Source organism: Parasteatoda tepidariorum, chromosome 9 (genome assembly GCF_982258835.1).
Source record: "Parasteatoda tepidariorum strain Cologne lab strain chromosome 9, Ptep-v5.0, whole genome shotgun sequence".
In the NCBI taxonomy this organism is placed as follows: Eukaryota; Metazoa; Arthropoda; class Arachnida; order Araneae; family Theridiidae; genus Parasteatoda; species Parasteatoda tepidariorum.
The window spans coordinates 43,294,133-43,312,850 of NC_141763.1; the positions used below are offsets into that span (position 1 = coordinate 43,294,133).

General features: G+C 30.5%; 1 protein-coding gene across 1 annotated transcript in view; it reads left to right on the forward strand.

The window, feature by feature from the left end:
• LOC107448262 (nose resistant to fluoxetine protein 6) overlaps positions 1–18,336 on the forward strand; it is a 107,114-nt gene extending 88,778 nt beyond the window's left edge. Inside the window, exons 11-15 of the mRNA XM_087151688.1 lie at positions 898–1,020; positions 2,601–2,721; positions 8,213–8,399; positions 12,645–12,787; positions 14,632–18,336. Of these exons, the coding sequence (XP_087007814.1) occupies positions 898–1,020; positions 2,601–2,721; positions 8,213–8,399; positions 12,645–12,787; positions 14,632–14,883 (826 nt within the window). The 3' untranslated portion in view covers positions 14,884–18,336. The remainder of the gene's footprint in view (positions 1–897; positions 1,021–2,600; positions 2,722–8,212; positions 8,400–12,644; positions 12,788–14,631) is intronic.
• The last annotated feature ends 382 nt before the right edge of the window (positions 18,337–18,718 follow it).

Sequence of the window (18,718 nt, forward strand, 5' to 3'; positions counted from 1 at the left end):
TGATACTTGACGGGCTTGGCTCACACGAAATAGAATGGAAAGAACAGTTGATGACGTAAGCAAATACTACGTTTCAACAACCAATCAGAGTCGATATACCCACACTACGTCACTTGCCGGTATCCCATTGCTTAAAACTTTCGTCTAAAACTAATGAATGGCGAATTTTGTCGATCTACTTAACTGCATCGGAAGTTATTTATGATTCCACCTACTTGAATTGTAGCAACTAATTTGAGACAAAATTTTCGACTTAAATGCAACTAATTTAGGACGAAAGAAGTATAAAATTTTTTTGTAAAATATTAGGGTTCAAACAGTCCTTAAAAATTTTTAAAAGTAGTAAGCAAATTAAAACAAGGAAATGTATTTTAATATGTTTGTGCATACCACAATTCTTAATATTTTCAAACAAGCATATCTAGTAGCGAAATGCGACCCATAGATATTTTTAAAGTCAAAACTAGTAAGAAGAAATTCGGAACTTCTCTATTGGAACATTGCCACTACTTTTTAAATATTCCAAGGACCGTATAAGAATCCTGATCTAAATTACATATTAAATAACGGCCTCAGGTGCTGATTATAATAATACGTCTGAAATAGTTACAGGAATCTTTTAAGTACTTTTTTCTTTCACTCAGTACCATAATGCAAAAATTATACTAATTCCAAATTCGAGACAATTTTCTTAAATAGTATTAAAAATAATGTTTTAAAAATGCATTTATTTTTCACGGAAATGATTTTAAAATTTGAATAAAGTTGTTCATACTAATTACAGAACTTTTTTGCTTTTGGAACTTGGAACATTCTCTCTGAAATTTTGAATATTTTCACTTACAGCAGAACATTATCTACTAATATACAAATTATATATGGTATATTCGTTTTTAGGCGACCAAGGATTGGTTTGCTGGTCAACTTCTTGTTAGCTGTAGTAAGCTTGGCATCTGTCGCACTTACCAACGTCTATTACGATCTGCCTCCAAATGAAATGCTTACGTTCATTCACGTAAAGTGAGTAGCTGACAGCTTTCTTTCTACCTCATGAATATTATTTGCTCCTTACTGTACTAACAAATTTAATTTAATTGAAGTTTATCAATTAATTATTCTTATTTTTAAGACCATAATATTCAATTTAATTGTTTTTTTAATGTAGTTATGAATAACTTGGTTTTATTTGTTTTAACTCCGTAATCTTATAAAGGACGTGCAGGGGTAGGACATGGACAAAATATTGCGAACAATGATATATTAATCTTATGTAAAAAGCCTTTCTTTTAGTAAAATGTATTTTCACATAGTAATGTAATGTATATTAATAGTAATGTAATTAATAGTAATGAAAGTTTCACATAGCAATACCGCTAGATTATTTTGAAAAATTAAAATTAAAGTAATTAGAAATTGCAAAACTTTTATCCATGCAAAATTTGTAGCCTCGAAAATTAACGGAAAAAATTACGAGCTTTTTTTGATATTTTATGACAATTTAAACCTTTCCTTTTATTTAAATCACAAACTAATTTTTTTCTAATTGCCGGCTATAAAAAAGAGAAAAAGTCTAGCTTTCTTCGCTCATTTTAGTCTTTATAAATTTTACATTTTTAAAAATGACACCGTTTTCCAAAAACTTTGAACACGATCCTTCAATTGTACTTTTCAATCTGTTTTGCTACGCAACCGTTTCTTACATTTTCAGTTAAAAGAAACGTATTTTCCATAGGGTTATGTTTTGAGATATATGCAAACAAAAGATAGAAAACTAACCCAATATCTCGTACTAGAACCAAATGCAAATTTTTCTCAATCCGAACTGCAAAACCCATGTATAAGTTTAGTTTTGAAATGATTGCGAAATATCGTAATACATATTTCAGAGATTACCAAAGTGTGACTTGACTTTGAGTCTAATATTTATTTTTAGTAATAAATTGTTGCTATTCAAAGCAAGAAAGTTTCAAAGTAGAAAAGTCTAAGGCTAAGTTATGGATGTAGTACTTAAAAATTTAAAAAAAAATTCAAAAAAAGATAACTATTTTTCTGAGTTAAACAGTTCTTTTCCTTGATCTTCGAAAACTATACTACAGACAAATATTAAAAGAATCAGCTGCTATAACGCAATTTTAAATCTTTAAAATACTAACTTTGATTGTTCCCGAATCTTAACATCAACAATTACTAGACTAAGAGCAAACCACTTTAAAGGGATGAAAATTCTTCCCGACGAAATAAGAACTTATATTCCCTGCAAGAACTGCACCGATGTCCAACTTACCCCGTATCACATGCCCAGCCCTTACCCCATATGTTTTACAACTGGGTGTGGTGCCACTGGCTTCAGAACTTCGTGAGATCCTTTACAGTAATGATGTATTGGAGCTTGCTGGTGCTGTTTGAAGGCACACGAGGCCATTTAATTGTCCATGGACACGATAAAAAAAATCTTTTAAAGGTGCTCGAACCTACAAACTTTAGTGAACCCCTGAGGTAATGTATTAATCTATATTTAGTGACAGTTGTATGATATAGTGACAAATAGAAATCTTAAATGAAAACATCAAACATTTAATACCTTTTTTTCCAAATTTCAGGGACAGAATGTTTTACGCTGAGCATTCTTATTACAGAGTATATACTCACCTGACTATGTATTGCTGTGGTATATTTGTGGCATTTTTGGTCCACGAGTATTCAGACCTCAAGATATCTAAAGTAAGTGCTCATACTTTCCTATGTATTTGTTCAGGTTAGTTCATTTACTTTGTAATCTGCAAATAGTCATACAAGTATCGGTATTATTGAAAACACTGATGTTTATATTAAAGCCCACGATCAAATAACTAATCTTGACATCGATAAGAAGACAGCCGCTATTCTCATCAGACTAAGAACAAAACATCATAAAAATATGAAAATTTCTACAGATGGGACTAGAAAATATCAAAACTGTGGCAACTGTCTTAATGTGGAACTGACACCATATCATGTTTTTAACTGCCCTGCAGTCGCTGCAGGCCTTCACCTCTCAAACTACCCCACAGAAGAGGATTTGTATTCATTTAATGCCATAGAAATAACAAAAACTATTCAAGCACACCATGAAATATGATACAATAGAGGATACGACACCAACCAACCAACTGATGTTTATACTATCACAAAATCCATGATATTTCTTTTCTCGCGTTCGCAAAAGCTAAAACAAATTAAACTATAAGTTAGAAAGAAATGGAAGGTAAAAAGAGAATAGTTCATTTAAACTCATCGGCGATTCAATATTTTTTGTTTTAATAACTGTGCTTATTAATTTCCTCAGGTAGGATAATAATTTAAAACTATATTTTAATTTTAATGAATTTTTTAATATTTGAAGCAGGAGAGAAATGCGTTTTATGAAGACATTTCCATATCATTATGCAACCGTCCATGAGCCAAATGCATTCTAAACTTGCAATTGGGTACTTGCACTTCAAAAAGAAGAAAATCACGGATACCCACACATGTGGCCTATGACATCAGCTCCAGCTGATCATTTATAGGCCAAATGGCGTGTTAAGGTTGATCTGAGTTTCGCAACATAACTTATAATGTTAATTAACGTGAAGTAAGTTAAATACAGCGCCTTATCACGCATCAAATTTGTCGAAATACATTTCTTCCTTGGCTACGTCTTCTGCACAAATTAAATTCATTATTTATTTATGTACCTATTATTTATTATGTATTGTTACCGAGGTAATTTGTGTACCTACCAACTTCGATACATAATTATAGTTTGTTTATGTTCTACGTGGGCTTAAGAAATATATAGTGAAGTAAGAAATATATAGTGAAGAATTGAAATCTTTGTGAAGGAATCTTTATGTAAGGCAAAAACTAGAATTTGAATCGACTGTTTTAATCCCTTTATAATAAGGGTGAAGAATAGAAAAAAAAAGTTTTTGGTGAAAAATAGCTTTAAACCGTGAAATATACGATGAAAGTCTCTAAAAAAATGGGCATTTGTTGCAGCGCGCGGCAAGCGATTAAAAACAGAAAAAATCCGTATTTATCTTTAAACAGTGTTTTTCTGTTTAAAAAAAGTTATTTTTTTCTGTCGAATTTACAGTTATTTTTAACAGTTTAAGTAAACGCTTTAAATGAGTATTAGACATTTAAAGATTTCTTTTCTTGAAAGCTTGGGGACAAGTCATATAAACAAGGCATAAAGAGTTCAGCACATACAAAAAGTAAATTATAAATTTTAAAAGCTAATTTGCATAAATTCACTAATATTCATCCACTCGGATCTTCATTTGTTATTATATTTATTGAGGAAAATTTTACTTGAAATTGAATCACAGGCATCTATTATTCTTTTGAGAAAGAAACATTACAATTACATTATTTGTCACCATAATTTTTAGTTAAACAATAGTAAGTCCATTTGCATCAATTTTCAAAATTGATACTATATATCTCTTTAAATACGTTTTTATATTTTTTTTCTGTATTTCCTTATTAAAGAGAACTCTTAGGAAACATAATGATCACCCACCAAATGATTTAAATGTGTTCTTAACAGCTACCTGAAAGCCAAACTTGTTAAAGGAAATATATATTTAACTCAAAAGCTGTCATTTTGAGAAAAATATGCATTGTTTTATTGTCACTCTATTATTCTAACGCTGACTGTGATGAAAAATCATGAAACAAAGTTGAAACAGAACATTTCAAAAAAGAAAGTTTGCTAAATTACTTTTACAAATTTTTGTAAATATTGAATTATGAATGAATTCTGCTTATGAACTTTGTTCTTACGAACCATTATTGTTTTACATGAAGCCCTTTATATGATGATAGCTTTAAATATAAATAATGAATTGATAATTCATCTTATAATAGAACATTTATGGCATTTAGAACACCAATTCTATTCCGAACTATTTCAGATAGCTGGCAACCTTACGGCAAGCGTTGTATTTTCAGTTTCATTTGGTTGGCTAAGAAAGCTTGACTAATTAATCTTTTTTTTTTTAAACTCAGTAGAAATATTAGTATGGCAAACTTGTTTATTTAATGATTTAATAAAGGCATGCAAAAGACGTTACAAAACTATATATTTTTTTAGTACTGTAAACCTTGTTTTTGCTTTTTTTTTTTCATTCTATCTTTGTCCAGGCGCTTAGATGCAACATTTTCGTTGTGTTGAAAACGAAATGATCAGGCTAACATTCACCTAACAAAAAGTGTTAAAAAATGTATATTTCACTTGTGAAAATAAACCTTGTTTCAGGGATGGTTATAAAATCTAAAATAAACCTTGAGAAGGTAAATTTATCCTCGGTTTGAGAATGCTTTCTAGTCTTGCTTTGCGAATGGTGATTCATTCTCTTTTTCAGAATGCTTTTTCAGCCAGATTCAATCTCGGCGTAAAAGGGTTGTGAAAAGTGAACCTTAAAAAGCGTAAACTAGAATAGTTAAGTTTAACATTGTTTCAAGCTTGTATGGTTTATTTTCTAATCATTTATAAGCCTTGTTGGTCTAAGTTGTTGCTGACATTAAAATAAACTTTACACTGCTACCTGGCATTGGTCTTTGAACAAAAACTGAATTAAAACAACTACACTGGTGGACAAAATTAAGAGATGGAAAGCATTTTCGCACATTCATTTGCACATGCAATATACACGCACACATCTCCATGTGTTTGACAATGGTTCCGTGAATGCCCAGAGGTACAGGCAGGAGGTCCTAGAGCCCTATGTACATTTTTTCAGGGGCGCTGTTGGCCCTGGGTTCATTTTTATGGACGACAATGCTCGGCCACATAGGGCTCTCATGGTTGATGAGTATCTGGAAAGCGAGGATATTCAACGAATGGATTGGCCAGCCAAATCCCTTGACCTGAATCCGATTGAACATGCTTGGGATGCTCTTGGGAGACCTATTGCGATGCGCCAACCTCCCCCCAGAACCATTCTAGAGTTAAAAATTGCTCTGGTGGAAGAATGGGAGGGTCTTCCACAAGTCCTCCTTAACTCCCTTATTAACAGCATGCATACTCGTTGTGCATGCTGTCTGTCAGGGGTGACCATACACCATGCCAGAGGCAACACACACTGTACAAGCCTCACTTTTATTGTCATCTTTTATTCTTAAATTCAGACTACATTGGATTTATTGGCAATAGGTCTTGCCAGTGAATGGCGCTTTCAGTTTTGTTTTGCATACTTTATTATCATGGAATAATCTATATCCATACCAAATTTCATTTATTTATATTCAGTATTTTTTGAGATATTTGGGAAAATGTCTTCCATCTCTTAATTTTGTCCTCCAGTGTATTAAACGAATCTTGTAAAAAAGGAGGACACAATGAAAAGTATTGGAAAACACAATGGGTATTCAGTAAAGAGATATTTTTTTTAATTACAGCCTACTCTTAAAACAATAATGCAGATGAATTTAAAAAAATGGTCGAATTGTGGACCATTCCAGATTTAATGCCAGTACGTAAAAACTTCCAGAAAAATTTAAGAGGGAAGAAAATTTCCTATTGAATTAGCATTTTTTTTAATTTATCAATTAAAATATTGATTTAAGTATTTTAAATATCATTTTTGCTTCTCAAAAGTTCTCTTTAGTTACTTAATAAATTTTAATGAAACATCAAAATTTTAAAATAAAAAAGTACTTTGTTCTGTGCAGTACTGTTATTATAAAGTGCTGTTTTATCCTATACTTTTCCTCCATTTAACCCATCTATGTTTAGCGTAATTTAAAAAGAAAACTACTTCCACCTAGAATAATTTTTTAAAAAAACTAATTCCTTTTTTTTTCAAAAAAAGTAAAAATTGGTAGTATAAGTGTTTTTTCATTAAAGTTTATTTAGCAGAAATAATATAGTTCTACGAACTATAAAATAACAATTGTATATAAAGGAAGATTTATTTGGATCTTAAGTTCAGACTCAGTGCTTTTTAAAAGCTAAAATGGTAGGTAAAAAAAATATCCTCTTGTTAATTAATTAAATCATTTCCTAAACTCAAGGTGACCAGACATCTACAAATCTCGAGGATAGTTCTCAAATTTTCTTCATTGTTCTCAAACCTTTCAAAAGCTTTGAAGACAGAAAATGTCTCTAAATTTTAGCAAGTTTCCTCAAATATACTCAAATTTTCCCGAAAGCATATAATATTTTTAATGCAGTAAAATATCAACAACAAAAATCGGAAATGTAGAAACACGATAATTTTGTCTCACAATGAAAAAGAGAAGAAAAAAAAAGCACCATGCTAAAACTAACAGATGAAAACTCAATACTCGTCTTAAAATAATTTCAGCAAAAAATAAACAACAACATATTATATAATATTTCGAAACTACTTAGTAATGAAATCAAGTTTGATAAAGATGATTCAGCAACTGATGTTAGTGATCAATTAAAAAGAAAAAAACTTTGTTGCCCATATAAATTAATATTTTCCATAAATACATGGCATCCTGAAATCGTAAAATTTTTCGAGGATGCTCTGATAATTTGTTCTCGAATCATTTTATAAATCTGGTCACCTTGCATTAAGCTATGAAAATGCACTTGTGACTCTGGCATACATTGTAAATACCTCAAATCTTTAAGTTCCATAAATTAAGATACCAGCGAGTGAGATTGGTTTACGTTAGCAACTTCTCTTTCCATTCTATTTCGAGTGAGCCAAGCCCGTGAAGTATCAATTCTCTTCAGTGACACAGTCTCTATTCTTTCACTAAGATTTCAAATCTTTCACTATATATTTCTTACTTAACGCAAATACAGGTAAGAACCCTTGCAGAACATAAACAAACTAATTATGCATCAAAGTTGCCAGACACAAAATAAAAATATAACACAATTACAATAAAAGACATAATCAAATAATAAATATAAGTTAAGCTAAAGACGTAGATGAGAGAGAATTATATTTCAGCGAATTCGATATGCGATATGGCACTGTACTTAATTAACTTCACGTTAAGTAGCATTCTTACTTTGTGTCGATAGAAACTTAGCTCATATTTAACACGCCATAAGCGATCGGCTGGCGCTGACGTCATAGATCACATGTGTTGGTAGCTGTGGTCTTCTTCTTCTTCTTGAAGTGCAAGTACCCAATTATAAATGTATGTAATTAAATGAAGAGCTTTTCAGAAGAACTACATAAAATCTTTTTATTTCCTTTAGAAAATGAGCTGGTTCCTATGGATAATAACTTTGACAGGATTTGCAGCATCATCGACAGTTGTGCATGAGTGGAACACAGGGCTTGTGCCTAGTCCTCTTGTTTCTGCCCTCTACACGTCCTTCAGCAAGGTTGCTGAAGCAGCCTTTCTGTCTTGGGTATCCGTCGCTTGCATGACTGGACACGGGGGTAAGTTTGCAGTTGCATTTTTATTTTACCGGGTGTTTATAAAGTCCCGGACCCATTTCGATGTTTAATAACTCATAAAATAATAAAGATATATTAAAATTAATAACATAAATGGTTAGATAGACTCGAAAAGTTTCATGACCCTTGTCAATGAACTTCCACGTGTGCCCCCTTCGTCGCACGGAGAATATCAAGTCGATAGTCAATTTCACGCCAGGTAGCGGCTAGCATGTCGGTGTATGCATTCTCCTTAATATCCGATCGAATAAAACATCACATAGAAAAGTACTACAAAGAACAAACACATCAAAAGTGAACATAACATTGCAATAGTTGCCAAAAACAAAAGAGAGAAAAATGCAATTAATAAGCAGACGATATTTAGAAAAGTACAGATATTTAGACTGAAAATGAAATTATCTGAAATTAACCACACGCGCAGACGATATTTACAAAAGTAAAGATATTCAAACCTGAAAAGGAAAATATATGAGTTATTCCATCAATAAATTCTATAAGTTTGTTTATATCTTCATTATTTTATGAGTTATTAAACATTAAAATGGGTCCGGGAATTTATAAACACCCTGTATATTTATAGTTTTAAAAAACATAAGATTATGAAGAAAATACGCTTCAAGTTATTAAAAAATCTTGGATCAAAATTTGACAAATGAAAATTATTGTTACTTATTGTCAACAAGTAAAATTAATTATCTTTTATTTTTTCTTATTGTACACACATTCTATTTTCCTTAGTTTCCTTTCATTTCATTTACATCTTTATTTTATGTTTATAATTTTTAAAAAATTAAAAATATAAAGAAAATACACTTAAAGTTATTAAAAAAATCTGGAATCTAAATTTGACTGATGAAAATTATTGTTCTTTACAGTCATCAAGTAAAATTAATTATCTTTTATTTTTTCTTATTGTACACACATTCAGTTTTCTTAAGAGTTTCCTTCTTTTTAAAAAACAAATTTTAAAAAAATACCAATGGTTTTATTTAAATTTTTTTTCAAATCCAAATAATACGATTGACATATAAACAAATTGTACTCACATGGAATTATGATAGTTACATATTTTATTAACAAAATAATATTTTTTTTTTGGCAAAAATATCGTCTAAAAAAATTAATGATGAAGGAAAAGCAATTACAGCGAGCAGCAAGTTCTAAAACAATGATTAAAATATATTCTTAAATTCTGTCAAAACTATGTGGAAATGAATCTTTTTTAGTATAAATTTCCTGTAGCCGGGTAGTTACGATTTTTTAATCCAGAGGCTTTTAACGATCCGCTCTCCTGTTTGGCATTTTCTGTAGTAATAATTTTTAAAAAAATCTTTATTCTCGTCTTTTTTAAGTACAGGTGGCATATTTTGTAAGAAATGAAAGTCTGCATTATAATTGCGACCAACTACAGCCAAGGGGAAAGTCTCCAAAAAAGTGATCGAGATGTTAAAGGCCGTTGGATTGTAAATTAGATACTCGATACACGAAAAAATCATTGAAAATATAACTTAAATTTATAATTTTATAGCCATCGATGAACAGCCAGCCCAATTTTGGGCCCAATTTTTGTAATTTTGAACCCAATCGAGAAGACTAGGGAACTCCTAGATCAAGTATTGAGAGAAATTTGCCTTCGCAAATGACTTTTTGAGGGAACTAACCGCAATTGCGTTACATGGAAAAGAAAACCACGAAAATGTCCCTCGGTTAGCCTGATGGGAAGGGGACTCTAACCCATGACCCGCTTGCTATTAAGGATATTATACGTCAACACTGTGGTCGGTGCGAGCAGTGTGTGGAGTTCGTATCGACCAGCCATCTCTAGGATTCGAACCCGATTACTTTAAATTTTTTTATTTTTAGCGATATAGGCACATTATGAACAATAATTTTTGTCTTAGGATAATTATTCTTCATTCAGAAATATCTTATTAACGCGTTCACGCCGGGAAAAGAGAAAATACTGGTAGAAGAACTATTTTAATATTAGATAATATTCGGGATGAGTTAATCTATTCTCAACAATAACGATTCACTGTAAGGAAATTTATCACGGCGATATAAAAATTGCATCCGTTAAAAACAATTGGTAGTTATGGATTTTTATTATTCCCGGAAAAAAACTAAAAAATGAAATTTATTTGTTACCAGTTTTTACTCTGGTGCGCCGCCAAGATGAGACAATCTAGCGTGACCCACCGGTGGGTCACCCTGGCGTGAACGTGTTAAATTATTCCAAAAGATGTGTCCTGAGGTAGACTTTTGCTTTTTCACATTAATAGTTTTATATTATATTATTATTTGTATATATATATATATAAATATATATATATATATATATACTAGCCGCCTAAGGCGACCAGCTGTCTGCCACGCTGAAGGTTTTCACAAATAAAGTTTTTTAAAACATAGCAGGAAATCTGAAGATTAGTGGACAATTGGGTATAATATAGCCTACGTCACAGGTTGTGTTGTTCCTACTAAATTTAACCCATGAACGGCATTTTCTGCGAGCCTAACTTCAAGCCACAAATAAACAAACGAAGTGTTCGATCGTTTAAATAGCTGCTCGCCAGATTTTATTGCATTATAAAGAAAAGTTATTGAAACTAAATACAACTAAATAAACAACAACTACTAATAACAATAACCAAATAAACAACAACTAAATTCCATTCGTTTAGCATTGCGTCATATGTTGTTCCTACTAAATCGAAGTAGTTGTGTTTTTTTCATATTATACCCAATTAAAGTGTTCCTGTCCAGCAATTGGGTATAATATAGCCTACGTCACAGGTTGTGTTGTTCCTACTAAATTTAACCCATGAACGGCATTTTCTGCAAGCCTAACTTCAAGCCACAAATAAACAAACGAAGTGTTCGATCGTTTAAATAGCTGCTCGCCAGATTTTATTGCATTATAAAGAAAAGTTATTGAAACTAAATACAACTAAATAAACAACAACAACTAAAGCAAATAACAACAACTACTAATAACAATAACTAAATAAACAACAACTAAATTCCATTCGTTTAGCATTGCGTCATATGTTGTTCCTACTAAATCGAAGTAGTTGTGTTTTTTTCATATTATACCCAATTTTGTCTTCATATCCAATTCTGCTGCAGATGTGTTATAGCTCTTAAGGATGTTTGAAATTATATAGCTACAACGCTTAAGAAAAAAAAACTGAAATGCTAAATACATGAAAAGAACACGAAAACGAATAAATTTTTTATGGTATCAATTTCTATTTCTAAATAATTTTTTATGGTATCAAATTCTATTTCTATATCTGTTACGTCAAGCACTCAGGTATTATAATTTGATCTAGTTGTGCTTGTATAATTTTGATCTAGTGCGCTTTCTACGTCATTTTGTTAACATCGTTTGGTTTGTTATTTAACATCGTTTGGTTTGTTATTTCTAAGTTAACTTTCAAAAAATTGGCTGGCATCAGCATTTTTATTCTTTAAGTTGTTTATTTTTTCTTTTGGAATTCGTTCCTTTTTAGCGAAATGTTTTTCAACCTAATCGAATTCTTTGCCGACTGTTCTCTGTATATATAAAGAAAATAAAGTAAATATTTTTAAAGTGTTGCGAAAAGAATTTTTAGTTGTACAAAGTACTACAATATCGCTATAAAAATTATCGTCTTCGCTTAAGAAAAAAAAATAGAGCGTGGAAAGAAGAAGAAAAACTTATTATAACAATTATGAACAGCGACAAATATATCAAAGCGAAGCGTTCTATTTACGTATCGAATATGTTGCCACATTTTTAATACAGAAGTTAAACTTTTCTCCACTTTAATAAATGTAAACTAATACGAACTTTACAATTAAATTATTAATTCCTTCGTATATTATTGGTTTAAGTTGTCGAAAATTAATATTTCAATTGTGAGGTTCGCATTAGCATACATTTATAAGAGTGGGGAAAAGTATATGCATTTTTTAATAGTTTTTTTGAATATGGCTCTTTGAAGACGAAAAAGCAGACGAAAAGCATAGACTTACAAAATGACTGATAACTAAATAACTAATCAAAATTTTTGAAAAAGAAAAAAAATACTTCTTCATTATGTCAAAACACAATTATGGGCCGAGTTTCGTGCCCGGGCGAGGCTTCTGGGGCGATATATTGTGATTACAGACACACACACACACAGCCGCGTTTATTATTATGTATAGATATAATTAAATATTTACCTCTTTGAATAGGTTTAATAAAAGATTACCTGTCTTGGCGCCCATTTGCTTTCTTGGCGCGGTTGGTGTTCCTCGCTCACTTGATGCATGTGCCCGTCATCACAATGGTCAACGGATTCAGAAAATCTCATTTTTTTGTCAATGAATTGGAAATCGTAAGTTTTATGTACTGTTAGTTTCAGCTTTTTAGTTAGAAGAAGACAATTATTTATGTTTGATTAAGTCATCAGAATTTCAGCTACTAAGTTATGACATTTAGCTAATTCGAATTACTAAGTAAGGCTCGTATTAACAAAGTACGAAACGTTAATTATCTAATTGCAATTTTTAAGGTATGATAATTAAAAGAAACCTATTAAAAAGTTAACCAGAACTATTATCAGATGCCATATAACTATGTTTTGATGATTAATCTATTTTAACTATTAAACTATGCCGATTTTTAAAAACGTGCAAATTTACTATTTAGAACTATTTGGGTATGATAATTTACTAATTATAACTTTTAAAACATAACTAATTAGACATGCTTATTAACTAATAGAAGATAACCACTTAAAATATTACAATATTATCAACTAAGACGCGTTATTTTATAATCAGAATTCATATTTTTCGGTCATAGGTATAAACACTAAAAATTTGTGAAGATGATTCGTTTTTATAAAAAAACTTACAATTCTAAGTTTATCTGTACATTCATATGTTTGTAGTAAATTCATGATGATTTCCTGTGTGTAATCTTTTTAATGATATATTTGCAACTGATTTCTAGAGTTGCATTTTACAGTCATTATTGTTGCATTTTTGCAAAATATTTTATTGAGTAGTTAAACAATTAAGCTTTCATAAATTTTGGTGATTTTTGCCTGCATTATAAGAACTTCACCATGGGAGAGCTGGAACAAAGTGGAGTTCCATATGAGGCTTCGAATCGCTTGCGTGTTGTTGTGTGAAAATTAATTCTAAATCAAATTTACAAGACAAGGAATCTCACATTGAAACATAAACTTAGAACCACTAGAAGAAATTTTACTATTCTCTTAAAAAAACATAAAGTTTAAGTACCTCGCTTTATATTTTATGTAATTTAAAAAGTTGTTTTTTAACCCTTTGCTCTCGGAGTACTTTTAAAAGCTGTTTGATCTAAAATCAGCACTATAGCATTTAAAAAACACAATATACTATTGTTACACAATTTTAAAATAATGTGGTTTCTAATTAATAGGTTATAAAATTTCTTAATTGTAAAGTGGTGACTGTTGATGGTGCCTCCGTGGGGACATCGGAGAGCAAAGGCTTAAAATGTCTTGTATATCAATATATGCTGGCTGAAATATAACACAGAAGAAAATTCCTTATTGGTATTTCTTACTGGCTAAAATGTAACCGTAGAATAGATTCACACTCAGCGTTTCTTATTGACTGAAATGCAATCGTAACACAAATTCACTGTCATAATTACTGTTGGCTAAATTGTAACTGCGAAATAAATTCACTAACAACGTTTCTTGTTAATCTTAATTTAACTGTGGAACCAATATTTTCTCAGTGTTTTTATTTAATAAAATAAAAGTATTTACCTTCTATGAAAGGCACTGTATATTTCCAAAATGGTTCATTTATTTATTTGTAATAGAAACAAGAATCAGTCCTTATCTATTACATGATATATTGTTAAAAAGCTTATTTCTTAATTCGTATATTTTCATTCAAAACTTATATCAACTGAAGATATTTTGAACAAATAAAATCCTGAAATTAAATGCTACATAGCACGAATAATGAATTACAAATGTTATTTTATTGTTCTTTGCTACATACATTTAGATGCTACGAATCACCATCAGAATAAATAAAATCTGCATCGAATGCAAATACCTGTAATATGAAATATTAGCCATATCTTATGATTAATTACGCCAAGTAACATATTATATCCACATTTATATCATTATTTAATGTTTTCCAAATTATTAATGTAGTGTCTTTTATGCAGTTCTACGAGGCACTCACCAATATGGTGGCTACTCTGGTCATAGCCTACATACTGTTTATGGGATTCGAAGCCCCATTCATCTCTTTGACGCAACTCCTGACTAAAAAATTCCGAAATCGTCTGAACAGCAATGATATGGAACCACCCATAACTGAGAAGCCCATCAAGTTTGCTGACAAGATGAAGAACACCGTCTCAACATCGCCACAACTCAAAGTGTGGATGAATATTAATGAAAAGAGCCGTTGTTGACCTACGTTCAAGACTGAAAATTTAAAATAGTTGTTGCTTAAATGGCCATTCTCACTGCTTTCAACTCACGCTCCTCCGCAAAAGTAAACGAAAACTGATTGGAGAAATACATTCTCATGTGCATTCATAAATTCTCATTTTCTCAACAGCGATCTGAGGTGCGTGAATCGCATGCAGTGTGAATGGTCTTACGTCAACACAACGTCTATTCCTGTACAAAAGAAGCTTTAGGAGGATCTAGTTCACTCCACTTCCTTGAACTTTTTATGTATCTTTGAAAATATTCAATTGTTGAGAGACATGCATTATGTGTGTTATCTTATCATTTGCATATTTAAACACTCAAAGTATGGTTGGTTTTTATACCTGATGCTATATTATTTTTGTATAGACAACATTTGATATTGGATATCGTTCATCATAAATAATATTTTGTCACGCTCATTTTCATGATGAATTAATACTCGAATCATTTTAAGTAATTCGCCGTGAAGAATCCCGTGCTATTATTTTTCTGAGCTGTTGCGATTTTTTTATTTCACAATTAAAGAGCTTATTGCAATTGTGACATTCTGAAATGACACAATATTTGTGTTTATGGATATCAGATCAGACTGTTTTTTTAGTAGGAAAAAGTGCTTCGTTGACAGTTGCTTGCTGTTGCCTGTAGCTAGTATTTTTGAAGTTACAAAAATGGCACTTAAGACCTACTTTCGTTAAGTTCTTCAATTATATTTAACCTGCACTCACTGTTTAAATTGTACTTGTATTTTTAAATGAAGTATTAAACTGAAGGTGGGAAAATATTCTGTGACATTTTTGAAAAAATATCTCACAGACTATTTACATATAATGAATAAAAAGGAAAAGGTATTATGTACCTTCCCATAAGAAAAAAAAAGATAACGTATGTTTTTTTTTATTATTTTGTTAACTGTTAATCGATCAGAAAGCCAAAACGTAAATATTTGCCTCCAGCTTGTTTAAAATCTAAAGAAACCGTTTTGCATACCTGAATAGGGTTTAAGAGTTCCCCTGTACTCTATGAAGTTTGAAATAGATTTTTGCATTGATTTTGAAACAATTATAATGAATTCTACGATCACCACATGTTTCTAGTAAGAACTGTTCAAGTAAGCATGTTCACGTAAGCATACGGTGACCAGGTTTATAAACTATGATTTGAGGACAAATTACATTTAGAACTCATATAACATTTAGAGTATTACACATTTTGAGTTCAAGACCAAAAACCTTATTTGTCTTAATGCCTAATTCTGAGGTATAAATCTATGAATTCAATTTTATTATTACGAACCAAGTTAAATAAATCAAACACGTTTATTCAAAAAAACGTTTTTAATATTGTATATTGGTGAATTTCTGTATTGAGAAGTTACGTGAACTATTTAATACGTCAATAAATAAATAATTATGCTTTTTTTCTATTTGATATATCATAGTTTCCCAAACTGAGTTTAGTTATGAACATCTCATTATTGTGTAAATATGAGACAGATTTATGTTACATATATATTGAGTTAGAGACTGTGGACCTCAAAGAAAAACGTACTCAATGAAAACAATCGAAGTGCTTACAACGAAACAATGATAAACTCCAAATGTGAACAACAATAATAGAAAACCATGAAATCTAATTCCAATGGTGTAAAAAATCTAGTAAACACTATTGTTGTTTTATAATTTAGTACTTGTGAGGATTTTCTGCGGCTAAATTCAATCGATATTATAATTTTGCGAACAGAATAAAAGCTTATCATTGTTTCACAATAAGCTCTTCATTTGAAAGCATTGCCCAAAAGTATGTTACTTGCATTAAGTAAACTTTGCTCAATATAATATTTAGCAAGTGTTCCTTTTCTCGTTCAAACTGTTTCACTACACGTAAGAGTAATTCGTAATTATAAGCTCTCCAAACCCAACATGCCTAGAGAAATCATGAGAACCATCATTAGGCTGGAAATAACTCAGTAATATTTTAATGTTTTTCTTATCATAAATTGGGCCTACTAGAGATTACCTAAAACATATTTATTTTAACATACTGAATAATCATGTATTACCTTATACATGATCATCTTTATTATGTTAATCAATATTTGTCTAATTTTTTAAGATGGCGACATGAAGATCATCTGGCTGAAATTGTAAGTGGCAGGTTATAAGAACCCTCACAAACCCCATTACACCTCGTCTGGATAATAAAATCACCTGATTTTAACTCCTTAGAAATTCCGTGGGATATGTTAGACCAGAGAGAAAAAATCACCACCCCCACAGTTTATTGGAATTGCCCAATCAATCACTATTTACACGAAGTCGTGCATCACAGAGAGAACGAAAACGCATTTTTAAGGCCTGTTCACACGGTCCAATTTCTTGAATCCGAGAAATTGGATAGATTTCTCTGTCCAAGAAATTGGATGATTCGTTGACACTATCGAAGTTTTTTAATGTCACTGATTCGTTGGAAGAAAAACTTGCGCATGCGCATTGTTCATATTCAACATTATAAAATAATACTTACATAAGTTAAAATTACTAAATAAATTCAAATAAAATCATAATAACACAAATAAACCGCAACAGATCAATTTATTTGGACTAAAATATATTAAAACAGACAACAAAATGACATAATTTGCTACCTGATTGTTGACGTCACAAAACCTAAGACGCTGATTGGTTAAGGGAGAAAAAACTTGGATGGAAAGTAGAACATGCTCTACTATCGTCCAAGAAGTTCGACCAAGTTCTTGGATGATTGTTTACACGATCCAAGCTCAAAGCAAAACAAGTTTCCATCAATATCAATCAATCTCTGTCCAAGAAATTGGATCGTCTAAACAGGCCTTTATCCTCCAATTTTTCTAGCCAGGTTTCATGTATTCATTATTTGACGACAACAAGCTATATTCAGGGACGCCAGGCCAAAATTCAGGCACCTGATGATTGGTCCTTTAAGACACATAGTAAACGGTGATTTGATGAACTGGCTAATTCTATGCATTATTGATGCTTTTCATGATTTCTCAAGAAGTTGCTAAGTAATATATCTGATCCATGCTTTTAGAAAAAAATGTGTAGTTCCAATACTTTTTGCACGATGCAACGAAATTGTTCAATAACATGTTTATATCTATATTTTTAAATAAATATTATCAGAACCCTACTCCAACTAAGATCGATTTTATCGATAAAAAGCCCTCTAGTATACTTCAAACGGATGTAATTCACGATTTTCGCCAAAATTCTGTGAAAACGAAGTATTAATCCAATAAATGTTATTTATTTTTCTACTGTATATTCCATCAATGAACTACATGTTTTCTTATTTTTATAGTTACAAGCAAATTAGTGTATTGTAATACCTTATGTTAACCATATGTTATTTCGTTACAATATTTTTAATAAAATTTATTTCTTTTGCAATTGTTGTTGGTTTATAAAGTGTTTGATAATTAATTAAAACAAAAAGCAAATAATAATAATAATAATTTTCTTTAAAAAAATAAGGTTTATTTTAATATAAACTCTATATTAAAATAAACCCATATATTACATGGTATTTTAAATTTTAAAAAAAATATTAACGTTTACAAAGACATTTCTTGTTTTCTTCCTACTTTAACCAAACATTTTAAATTTTGAATACTTTTTAAGATTTTTAAATTTATTTAATATTTAATTTCAACTTAGATTGAAGTGAAAGTCTTAAAATACGAATGTACAAAATTTTATTATTAATTTAATTTTATTAAATAAATATATGATTTTATATGAAAAAAAAAATCATATGAAAAATTACTTTCAA